At 53.9% G+C, this 12,343-nt stretch overlaps 1 protein-coding gene across 1 annotated transcript in view; it reads right to left on the bottom strand.

Moving 5' to 3' along the window:
• nid1a (nidogen 1a) overlaps window positions 1-12,343 on the bottom strand; it is a gene marked incomplete at its 5' end in the record, with an annotated part of 34,552 nt that overhangs the window by 731 nt on the left and 21,478 nt on the right. Inside the window, 5 exons of the mRNA XM_080548556.1 lie at window positions 1,370-1,482; window positions 4,669-4,801; window positions 6,700-6,857; window positions 7,740-7,911; window positions 8,347-8,473. Of these exons, the coding sequence (XP_080404682.1) occupies window positions 1,370-1,482; window positions 4,669-4,801; window positions 6,700-6,857; window positions 7,740-7,911; window positions 8,347-8,473 (703 nt within the window). The remainder of the gene's footprint in view (window positions 1-1,369; window positions 1,483-4,668; window positions 4,802-6,699; window positions 6,858-7,739; window positions 7,912-8,346; window positions 8,474-12,343) is intronic.

Below are 12,343 nucleotides of genomic sequence, written 5' to 3'. Positions count from 1 at the left end.
AGAGGGGAGAGGGGAGGGGAGGGGGAGAGGGGAGGGGGAGAGGGGAGGGGAGGGGGAGAGGGGAGGGGAGAGGGGAGGGGGAGAGGGGAGAGGGGAGGGGGAGAGGGGAGGGGGAGAGGGGAGGGGGAGAGGGGAGGGGAGGGGGAGAGGGGAGGGGAGAGGGGAGGGGGAGAGGGGAGAGGGGAGGGGAGGGGGTAGGGGAGGGGAGGGGGAGAGGGGAGGGGGAGGGGGAGAGGGGAGGGGAGAGGGGAGGGGAGGGGGAGAGGGGAGAGGGGAGGGGAGGGGAGGGGGAGAGGGGAGGGGAGAGGGAGAGGGGAGGGGAGAGGGGAGGGGAGAGGGGAGGGGAGAGGGGAGGGGGAGAGGGGAGGGGAGAGGGGAGAGGAGGGGGAGAGGGGAGAGGGGAGGGGAGGGGAGGGGGAGAGGGGAGGGGGAAAGAGGAGGGGAGAGGGGAGGGGGAAAGAGGAGGGGAGAGGGGAGGGGAGAGGGGAGGGGAGGGGGGAGGGGGAAAGAGGAGGGGAGAGGGGAGAGGGGAGAGGGGAGGGGAGGGGGAAAGAGGAGGGGAGAGGGGAGAGGGGAGGGGGGAGGGGAGAGGGGAGGGGGAAAGAGGAGGGGAGAGGGGAGAGGGGAGGGGGGAGGGGAGAGGGGAGGGGGAAAGAGGAGGGGGAGGGGAGAGGGGAGAGGGGAGGGGGAAAGAGGAGGGGAGAGGGGAGGGGGAAAGAGGAGGGGAGAGGGGAGGGGAGAGGGGAGGGGGAAAGAGGAGGGGAGAGGGGAGAGGGGAGGGGAGAGGGGAGGGGGAAAGAGGAGGGGAGAGGGGAGAGGGGAGGGGAGAGGGGAGGGGGAAAGAGGAGGGGGAGGGGAGAGAGGAGAGGGGAGAGGGGAGGGGAGAGGGGAGGGGAGAGGGGAGGGGAGAGGAGAGGGAAAGAGGAGGGGAGAGGGGAGGGGGAAAGAGGAGAGGAGAGGGGAGGGGGAAAGAGGAGGGGAAAGAGGAGGGGAAAGAGGAGAGGGGAGAGGGGAGGGGAGGGGAGGGGAGGGGAGAGGGGGAGAGGGGAGAGGGGAGGGGAGGGGAGAGGGGAGGGGAGAGGGGAGGAGAGGGGAGGGGGAAAGAGGAGGGGAGACCATATGCAATGGTCACATCAGTTCTAAGAATTGGGTCTTTTAGTGGAACCATGTGATCTAGTTCCATCCCTTCAGATGTGAGTTAAAGCATGTACCGGTATGTGTATATGAAAGAGACTTTATTTATATCACTAATTCATTCTAATGTTCTTAAACATTTCATTCAGTGAGTTCATTTGACCGTGTTACCCATTTAATATATTCCTGAGGAAAAACATGGCAAGCAGTTGTAAAGAGGAGAGTGCATATTTACCTGAAGGACACTGAGCGTGGGCCATGGTGATTCCATACAACCGCGTCTGTTTCTGTGGCTGGAACTCATTCGTCTCCTTCCCGGCGTCGCGATCCACCACAATCACAGCATCCCTGAAAATGGATAAATGTTAAATGGACTGACTTATATAGCTGCGCCTTTATCCAAAGCGCTTTACAACGGCCTCTCATTCACCCGTTCACACACACATTCACACACCAATGGCAGCAAGCTACCATGCAAGGCGCCGGCCCCGCTCACTGGGAGCAATTTGGGGTTCAGTGTCTTGCCCAAGGACACTTCAACATGTGGCCAGCCGGGGCTCGAACCGCCGGTCTGCCAACCTTGCTATCATTAGACGGCGGCTCTGCCTCCTGCGCCACAGCCACCCGCCCCAAAGAAAAAATAAAATAAAATATTCAACATATCCATAGCAATCTGGGGTTTTCCCAACAAACAAAAAAAAGTTATGTTCAGTATGACGCACAAGCTAAAACAATCTCATGATGAGAAGCGTGGGAAGGGTTAGGGAAGGGGGCAGGGTACAGCATGGCTGTTAACTTTATTGAGATAGTTTTTTCCTGGCTAGTGCCCGTCTAGCCTGTATCCCCTTAAGAAAATGACAAGCAGCTGCCACTTTTCTAAACAGGCTCCGTGACTCCCCCACCCCCCCTATACACCCACCATGTTCCAAAGGCTTGGAGAGCCTCTCTCTGTCACAGTACTCCTCTGGGGAGAGCCTCTCTCTGTCACAGTACTCCTCTGGCTCTCTCTCTCTCTCTCTCCCTCTCTGGAGAGCCTCTCTCTGTCACAGTACTCCTCTGGCTCTCCTCTCTGTCACAGTACTCCTCTGGCTCTCTCTCTCTCTCTCCCTCTCTGGAGAGCCTCTCTCTGTCACAGTACTCCTCTGGCTCTCCGAAGGCTTGGAGAGCCTCTCTCTGTCACAGTACTCCTCTGGCTCTCTCTCTCTCTCTCTCTCTCTCCCTCTCTGGAGAGCCTCTCTCTGTCACAGTACTCCTCTGGCTCTCCGGAGTAAAGGCTTGGAGAGCCTCTCTCTGTCACAGTACTCCTCTGGGGAGAGCCTCTCTCTGTCACAGTACTCCTCTGGCTCTCTGGAGAGCCTCTCTCTGTCACAGTACTCCTCTGGCTCTCTCTCTCTCTCTCTCTCTCTCTCTCTCTCTCTCTCCCTCTCTGGAGAGCCTCTCTCTGTCACAGTACTCCTCTGGCTCTCTCTCTCTCTCTCTCTCTCCCTCTCTGGAGAGCCTCTCTCTGTCACAGTACTCCTCTGGCTCTCCTCTCTCTCTCTCTCTCTCCCTCTCTGGAGAGCCTCTCTCTGTCACAGTACTCCTCTGGCTCTCCTCTCTGTCACAGTACTCCTCTGGCTCTCCTCTCTGTCACAGTACTCCTCTGGGGAGAGCCTCTCTCTGTCACAGTACTCCTCTGGCTCTCCGGAGTAAAGGCTTGGAGAGCCTCTCTCTGTCACAGTACTCCTCTGGGGAGAGCCTCTCTCTGTCACAGTACTCCTCTGGCTCTCTGGAGTAAAGGCTTGGAGAGCCTCTCTCTGTCACAGTACTCCTCTGGGGAGAGCCTCTCTCTGTCACAGTACTCCTCTGGCTCTCTGGAGTAAAGGCTTGGAGAGCCTCTCTCTGTCACAGTACTCCTCTGGCTCTCTGTCACAGTACTCCTCTGGCTCTCTGGAGTAAAGAGGGCTGGCAGAGCTTCTTTTGACCTGCAGACCTCTGGCCTAACCCCCCCCTCCCCCCCTCCTTTAAAGTGACACCTTGACAGATCCAGTCTCTAATATCACACGCACACTGAACCACATAAGGGAGCTGCATTCTGTCCTTGATGTTGCAATGAGCTTGATCCCATAGGAGAGTACATACAAGTGTTCATGACAACACATTCATACACCGCAGGTCGTAATACCTAGTTCAGATTTTTTTTGCCTATATCCGAATTTTTGGAACGCCTGCTGACATGTACTTTTTAAAAATGACCCATATCCGATACCTGTGCTGACATTTGCTTACACTTGTGTAACACTTGAAACAATCCGCATGCGTACGTGGGTTTGGTTACCGAAAAAACTCGAAAGTAAACAGACAGCCGGCACTACGCCCTGGACCAGAGATAACACCAAAGTAACCAGCCAAAAATATCTGCTGTCAAAAAGATGTCAAACTGAAATGGTACATGTTTCTGTGTCATGTCAGCTTGTTCGTTGTTGTCTATGCTGACGCTATATCTGTACTGTGTTTCTGTGTGTTACTGTGTTGTCTATATGTCTGTACTGTGTCTCTGTGTGTCACTGTGGTGTCTATATGTCTGTACTGTGTTTCTGTGTGTTACTGCTTGCTTGTACTGTGTTGTTATTGTAAGTGTTACAGACTTGTATGTTTTGTATTATGTCCTGTGTCTGTTTTTGTTTTGCTTCTGTCTGTCTCCCCCTAGGTGAAGTGGTGTGCATGTGGTTCCTCCCCTGTTGGTTATTGGGTCCTGTCCATCATCGTTGTCTCGTCAGCCCTCACCTGTGTTCCATCAGCTGTCATCCCCGGTCATCCAATCACAGAAGATCATCTCCTACTTAATGTGTGTTTGTCATGTGTAGCGAGAGAGGGAAGTGGTGGTTTTGTTTGAGAGATATTGAGTAGTGGTTTTTGTTTGACTAGTTGTTTGTGGTAGTTCATTCTGTTCTTTGTTAATTGTTTAATGTTATATACATGTATATTGTAAACACTTGTACATACTTTCACTAAGCAATAAATCCTTTTATTTAAAAGGTACCCTTTTCCGTTTGGTTATCGATTAGTTCTGGCACCACACCCATGGTCTGTTATTGTTACATCCACTAGCAGAGTGGTTAAAGGCAGGAGGTTGCGCTCTCCCTCCCTAGTGGCCAACATCTCAGGGGGAGCGTAACATATGGGCTTAGGCTTAGGGTTAGGGTTAGGGTTAGGGTTAGGGTTAACACATGGGCTTATCCATTTATCTGTTTTTAATGACCTGTATTGTATTTGATGACTTATTAATTTCATGTACAGTATTACGTTTTATTTATTTTATCTTTTTAGGAAGCCTTTTTATAACTGGCGAGGGACAATGGATGAAAATGAACCTTCTGTCTAAATCTGGCGTATTTCAATTTTTTATGTTCATTAATATGCATTGTCCCTTTAATAAAATAAACATCAATAAACATCAAACAAAATTGACCTATAGTATACAGCATAGTATAGTATAGTATAGTATAGTATAGTATATACACACATATGTAGTAGGTGGTGTCTGGAGCCTACCTCCTCCAGTCAGTGTAGTAGATGTTCTTCCCATAGGAGGTGATTCCGAAGGGGTACTGCATCCCTTCCAGAACCTTCCTGCGGTCACTCTGACCGGGGTTACCGGGGTTCAGACACTCCATCCTGTGTGTGCCTACAGATCACAGATCAAAAGCCACTTACAATCGATACATTTGACTAAGCAAGTGAATCATCAGAACTTCACCAGTCGTAGCAGGAAGAGGAATCTAGCTCAGGCCAGGGGCCATCGGCAGTCGTCGTGATAGAAGAAGAACCTTTTTTTTTTTTGACAGTACAAGGGGGTGAAGTTGAAATGGTGGGAAGTTGAAAGGAGACACAGTGCTGAGGGGTAGTAGATGTCTCAGGAGACACAGTGCTGGGGGGTAGTAGATGTCTCAGGAGACGCAGTGCTGGGGGGTAGTAGATGTCTCAGGAGACACAGTGCTGGGGGGTAGTAGATGTCTCAGGAGACACAGTGCTGGGGGGTAGTAGATGTCTCAGGATACACAGTGCAGGGGGGTAGTAGATGTCCCAGGAGACACAGTGCTGGGGGGTAGTAGATGTCTCAGGAGACACAGTACAGGGGGTAGTAGATGTGTCAGGAGACACAGTGCTGGGGGGTAGTAGATGTCTCAGGAGACACAGTGCTGGGGGGTAGTAGATGTCTCAGGAGACGCAGTGCTGGGGGGTAGTAGATGTCTCAGGAGACACAGTGCTGGGGGGTAGTAGATGTCTCAGGAGACACAGTGCTGGGAGGTAGTAGATGTCTCAGGAGACACAGTGCTGGGAGGTAGTAGATGTCTCAGGAGACACAGTGCTGGGGGGTAGTAGATGTCTCAGGAGACACAGTGCTGGGAGGTAGTAGATGTCTCAGGAGACACAGTGCTGGGAGGTAGTAGATGTCTCAGGAGACACAGTGCTGGGGGGTAGTAGATGTCTCAGGAGACACAGTGCTGGGGGGTAGTAGATGTCTCAGGAGGGACAGTACAGCGGGGTAGTAGATGTCTCAGGAGACACAGTACAGGGGGGTAGTAGATGTATCAGGAGACACAGTGCTGGGGGGTAGTAGATGTCTCAGGAGACGCAGTGCTGGGGGGTAGTAGATGTCTCAGGAGACACAGTGCTGGGGGGTAGCAGATGTCTCAGGAGACACAGTGCTGGGGGGTAGTAGATGTCTCAGGAGACACAGTGCTGGGGGGTAGTAGATGTCTCAGGAGGGACAGTACAGGGGGTAGTAGATGTGTCAGGAGACGCAGTGCTGGGGGGTAGTAGATGTCTCAGGAGACACAGTGCAGGGGGTAGTAGATGTCTCAGGAGACACAGTACAGGGGGTAGTAGATGTCTCAGGAGACACAGTGCTGGGGGGTAGTAGATGTCTCAGGAGACACAGTGCTGGGGGGTAGTAGATGTCTCAGGAGGGACAGTACAGGGGGTAGTAGATGTCTCAGGAGACGCAGTGCTGGGGGGTAGTAGATGTCTCAGGAGACACAGTGCAGGGGGTAGTAGATGTCTCAGGAGACACAGTACAGGGGGGTAGTAGATGTCTCAGGAGACGCAGTGCTGGGGGGTAGTAGATGTCTCAGGAGACACAGTGCAGGGGGTAGTAGATGTCTCAGGAGACACAGTACAGGGGGTAGTAGATGTCTCAGGAGACACAGTACAGGGGGGTAGTAGATGTCTCAGGAGACACAGTGCTGGGGGGTAGCAGATGTCTCAGGAGACACAGTGCTGGGGGGTAGTAGATGTCTCAGGAGACACAGTGCTGGGGGGTAGTAGATGTCTCAGGAGGGACAGTACAGGGGGTAGTAGATGTGTCAGGAGACACAGTGCTGGGGGGTAGTAGATGTCTCAGGGGGAGCAGTTAAGATGTAACCTGAAGAGATGGGTCTTCAGTCTCCGACGAAAGATTGAGAGTGACTCTACAGTTCTGACAGCCGTGGGAAGCTCATTCCACCAGTATTACAATCATCATGTATGGAGACATTTACATATCAGCAGAACAAGCCACTATCATATCAATATCAAACCCACCTGCGTCTGCCCAGCACAGCAGAGAGGTCTGGCTGTCGTACGTCAGGCCGTTAGGTAGGCCGAGATTGTCCTTGACCAGGACCCTTCTGTTAGTCCCGTCCATGTGAGAGGTCTCGATCTTGGGGGCGTCACGATTCCAGTCGGCCCAGTACAGGTTTCTGTTGGATGGGTGGGGGTTGGTGATATTTCACTGAAACACTCACTTCACATTTGCTTTGAGAGTGAGTTTTCAAGAACTTGAATTTTCTTAAAAGTGAAATCAAGAACTGCACTACTGTGTATATATAGTATGTGCACTATCAGTCCAAAGTTTTAGAACACCTACATTTTTCCAGTTGTTATTGAAATGTAGCTAAAATGCAAAAATGTATTTGTCATAAACAAATCACTCAATAAGTTGAATTGAGTCCACCCTAATTCAAGGATAATAGTTTATGTAACGAGATAAGATATTAATTCCAAAATGATATGAACTATTATCCATTCAGATGGACTCAATTCAAGTTGAGTGATTTGTTGAAGACATGTTTGCCTTTTAGCAACATTTCTATAAAAACTGGAAAAACGACTACCGGTACTATCCTCTTTCGAACTTGACCTCTGTAGAATAGAAAACAGTAGCCTACACTAAAGAGCCTCAGTGAATTTGCCATCCTGAATAACAGGCTCTGCTATGCTACATGGTTAGCATAGAACAGCCCTGGTCATTCACACAATTCGGTTGTTAAGTTGTGACGTGTTTCCGGGTCCAAAGTTGGCTGAGGTGCTGTCTTCGAAATGCCTCAGTAATAATAATTCATTATATTTATATAGCGCTTTTCCGAGGCTCAAAGACGCTGACAAATATGGGAAAAAACGGGAAAGTGCCGTGTCCCTTGTTGTATGAATAGATCCCAGTCTAAAAAACGATTGAACTGTCATTCTACCGCTGTAGTACACTGGTACTCTGGTGGAGGGAATTTCTGGTTTGGACCCGGGAAATTGCTAAACGTCACGTTTGACGTCAGACTTAACAACCGAATAGACGCAGCATCACTCACCCACTGGCGGGGTCAGCGATGATAGCGCGGGGGTTTACAAGGTCGGTGTTGATAAGAACCCGCCGCTGGGACCCGTCCAGAGAGGCCACCTCAATCCGGTCCTTCATAGAATCTGTCCAGAACATGGTCCGGCCCAAGTGGTCGATGGTGATTCCTTCAGGGCTCTCCAGATCTACAGGGAAGTAGCATGAAATAACAATCGTTAAAACAAATCTTTAAAACAAATGTTTGTCTGTGTGTGTGTGTGTGTGTGTGTGTGTGTGTGTGTGTGTGTGTGTGTGTGTGCGTATGCGTATGCGTATGCGTGTGTGTGTGTGTGTGTGTGTGTGTGTGTGTGTGCATGTGTGTGTCTCTCTGTGTGTGTGTGTGTGTGTGTGTGTGTGTGTGTCTGGCTCTCTCTCTGTGTGTGTCTGTGTGTGTGTGTGTGTGTGTGTGTGTGTGTTTGTGTGTGTGTGAAATGAAGCAATTTCAAAATAACCAAACTTGCAGATGGGGAAAAACAAACACATTCTAGGACACGTTAGTCACCCAGCTGGGGAGCAGACAGGAATGACAAACAGATGTCTTGGTTGGTAGGAGTGTGAACTTCTGGCACTTGGAACCCTACCGGATCTGATGACTGGAATGGGCTCTCCTCCCTGTAGGCTGGCCTTGCTGATGGAGGGGGCAGTTATGTCTGTCCAGTACACCATCTTCTCCACGCAGTCGTAGGCTACCCCGATGATTACCTTCTCCTGCGGAGAGGTCGACAAACTATGAGTCTTTGAAGTTTGGCAGTTGGCAGTTTGTTCTTGGAGCAGATCCAGACACAGAGACATAAGTTAACAGCCGTAAAAACCACACTCTTAAATGTAAGCGTGGTTGGTTTCGCAATCTGTGTCATAAGTGAAGAAGACTCCTCAATGTCGGTTTATACTATTTATTCAGACAAAGATGTCAACACCCTGTGGGTGGGAATACAGCGTATGAGTAAATACAATTACCAAAACAAGACATACATAACAAGATGTAAACAAACATGAACGATTACTGTTAACCACAATCTGATAATAAGATACATATAACTAATAACAGACTTACGTATAACAGGCAAACACGTCCTAAAGAGATAGGATAAACAGTGTGTATCCTCGGACCACCTGGCATCCACAATGGCCGCCACAACTTCTCCTAACTCTAACCTCTTAACAGAGAGTACTAAACACATAAACCAATACTATCGCCCCCTAGCGGTCGGGAGTACACTCCACCCTGCATCCCCCCCAGACCGGGGAGCCACGAATCCACGTGGGTCCACGGGCTCAAATCCATTGGCCAGACTCAGCTTCATATCGCTTAGGTGGCCTCCTAGCACGGGCCGGCCGGGCGGGCCGCAGTGGCGACGGCGCAGGAAGAGGTGTAGCGGGAGCCACACCAGCGGGAACTAGGGGCGCGGGGAGAGACGACGCCCCGCCTGAAGGCCCTAGCAGAGAGGGGCCCAGAACAGCAACACGGGGCCCATCCGTCCCCAGCCGGGCGTCACCCTGGGGCACCACTGGACCAGAGGGGGTAGCTAGGGGCAGAGAGTCCAGGGAGGGAGGAGGCAGGGGAGGCGGCGACGGCAGCCGCTGGGTACATGGGGCGACTGGCGTGTAGCCACGGAGGAACCGCCGGTTGCGCAACGTCAGGCGTCCTGAGCCATCAACTCTCACCCGATACTGATCGTGGCCAAGCGACTCCACCACCACCCCAGACCTGTCCCACTTATTGGGGCTCGGGCCCTGCTGATTCTGGATGAACACCCTCTCACCGAGTGCCAGAGGGCGAAGTGGTCTTGAATGAACCCCCAGAGACTCGGTGGTACGGGACATCCGCGTACGAAGGGCATCCTCCTTCACAGCCCATGCCTGACGCCAGAGAGGACGGATATGCGGGTTCGAAAACTTCTCCAGCCTGTTAACGAAGGAGAGCGAGCCTCGAAGGGGGTGACCGAAAATGATCTGTGCTGGTGAGAGGTTGCAGTCTGGGTCGGGTGTGTTACGCAACTGTATCATCGCGCGCAAGAAGCGATCCTGGTCGAGACTGCCCGCCGGGCCACTGTTGGACATCAGAAGCCGCTTCGCAGTCTTAACAGCGACCTCCGCTCTCCCGTTAGACTGTGGGAAACTGACGGAGGACACACGATGCCTGATCTGCCATAGGCGGAAGAAGTCCTGAGTGTGGCTTGCCATAAATTCCGGGCCGCCATCGCTTGAAAGCTCCTCAGGCACCCCAAAGGTCCGGAAGAATGAGCGGAGGTGGCGAACAAGGCCAGCTGCGCCTCCAGCATCAGTCCCGGCCGCAGCGCCCAGGACCTCCACCCAGCCTGAGAGCCGATCCCCGACGACCAGGTAGTGGCGGCCCCCGTAATCAAAGAAGTCAGCAAACACTGCCTCGAACGGGGTGGACGGTGGCGGAGATGACAGAGGGGGCGTAGCTGCCTGTGATGGAGCATTGCGGTTGCAGTCCGCGCACCCGGTCCTGACAGTGCGGATATCCCCAGACATCCCAGGCCAGTAGACTATGGCCCGGGCGTGCTGCTCCATCGCCGAAACCCCCTGGTGGGCAGCATGAAGGTGTCGAAGGACTCTCCCGCGGAGGGATAGGGGAATCACGACGCGATCCTGATACAGCAAGACCCCGTCCTGCGCATAGATGGAGTCACAGACCGGCGACAAACTCACCACGGCAGGGTCATGCGCGTCCACTCCGTCCCCGTGCTCAATCATGTCCAGCAGGCGGCCGAGGCATGCGTCAGCCGCTGTCTCTTGCGCGAGGAGGGGCCAGGAGACGGCGCCGAGCTCCTGAGCATCGACGCAGATGGAAGCCATGAGTGCCAACTCGACAGTGTCAGGCACGCCTGGCGGTTCCAGGGAGAGGCCGCTAGCCGAGCCCGAGGGGGAAGGGTGCCTTGAGGCAGCGTCAGCGGCATGGTTGCTCACGCCAGGGAGGTAAACAATCTCGAAACGCCATGGGAGGGTACGCTGTTTGAGCCTGAACAAGCGTGAGTTTGTGATCTCGTCGAGTGTGCGGTCCCCGAAGATCTTCACCAGGGGCTTGTGGTCGGTGACCACGACGAGATCGTCGCATCCCTGCGTGAAGTATCGTGCCTGCTCCAGACCCCAGGCCACGGCCAGGGCCTCCCCTTCGATAGCCGCATAACGCTGCTCCGCGGAGGACAGGAAGCGAGACCCAGCGAGTGTGATTCTCCAACCTCCCGGGCAGCAGTCCGGCACGCCCGAGGCACAGCTGCAATGCTGTTGGAGAAGGAAGTAGCCAATGCCTCGCCTGGACCAGTCGGGGCGGAGGCAGGTGCGCTTCTGCATGTCATAGATCTCTACACCTTCGCGAATGGCCCCAATTATGGCATGCTTAGACGCCTGGAAGGCCTCCTCCAGCTCGGTTGACCATGCGAACTTGCAGCGTGGGCTGAGGAAGGGCTTGAAAGGAGCCATAGTATCGCGCAACTGGGCGTAGTTAGTCACTTGATTTACAAGGCCGAACCAGCTTCTGATATCTGTCGTGGAGACCGGGCTGGGGAAGTCCCGGATGGCGTCCAGGTATTTGGGAAGTGGCTCGATGGTAGCGTCCGACACCCTGAAGCCAGCGAAGTCCACGCTCCTCTGCGCAAACTGAAACTTGCCCGGGTTCAACACGACGCCTGACCGCCCGACACGTGTCAGGAAATCGATGGTCCTCCACCAGTGCTGCTCCAAGTCGGTGTCGTAGTGGACCGTGTCATCCACACACCGTTCCTTGCGTTCAAAGTCTGAGAGGATAGCGTCAAAACGGCGGTTGTAGCCATCACCCGACGAGAGGAAACCCTGTGGTGCCCTGGTGTAACGCCACCGGCCAAAGGGAGTGATGAACGTTGTCAGATGACGGTCAGACTCGCGCAGTGGCACACTGTGATAACCATTCCAAGCGTCCGTGACTGTCTTCCAGGTGCCCTTCGGGACACGACGTGCGAGGTGGAATGGGGACTCAGTGGCGAACGTCTCACGCTGGCAGAACTTATTGAGAGGGGAAAGGTCCACGGTCCTGCGGGGGGACCCGTCGTGCTTCCGGGTAACCACCATCCGGTGGCACCATGTAACCGGTTCGCCGTACGGCACACGCTCGATGACACCAAGGGCCTCGTCCCGGAGAAGGTCGTCGTGGACCTTCTGCTGCCAGTGGAGAGGCACACCGGCTGCGGTGTGGCACGCTTTCGGCGCGGCAGCAGGGTCCACATGCATCTCGACGGGCGGCCCCTCCATGCACGGCAATGCCCGATGGGGGCACGTGTTAAATGTAGATGAGGCATACCTCTCAATCAACCACCCCTTCATCCGGCTATTGTTCTCAGGCTCGCAAGAGAATGGCAGCGCCGCGGGGCGTGACGGAGGGACTGCACGCTGTGGACACGAGCACCCGGCGTCATGGGGGTCGCTCGGGCCGTCGCAGCCGCCGTTGGCGGACCTCAATGCATTCACAGACAAGGGCCGACCCGGCGAAGAAGGGGGGGCAGGATCGTGCGTGTCCCTGGGTCGCCCCTCACCACCTGTTGGGAAGTCCTTAGGCAGGAGGCTGAGGTTGAGCAGCGA

Source organism: Nansenia antarctica (genome assembly GCF_963989245.1).
Source record: "Nansenia antarctica genome assembly, chromosome: 1".
In the NCBI taxonomy this organism is placed as follows: Eukaryota; Metazoa; Chordata; class Actinopteri; order Argentiniformes; family Microstomatidae; genus Nansenia; species Nansenia antarctica.
The sequence above is the reverse complement of the archived record's forward strand: the minus strand, read 5'-3'. Positions and strand labels throughout refer to the sequence as shown.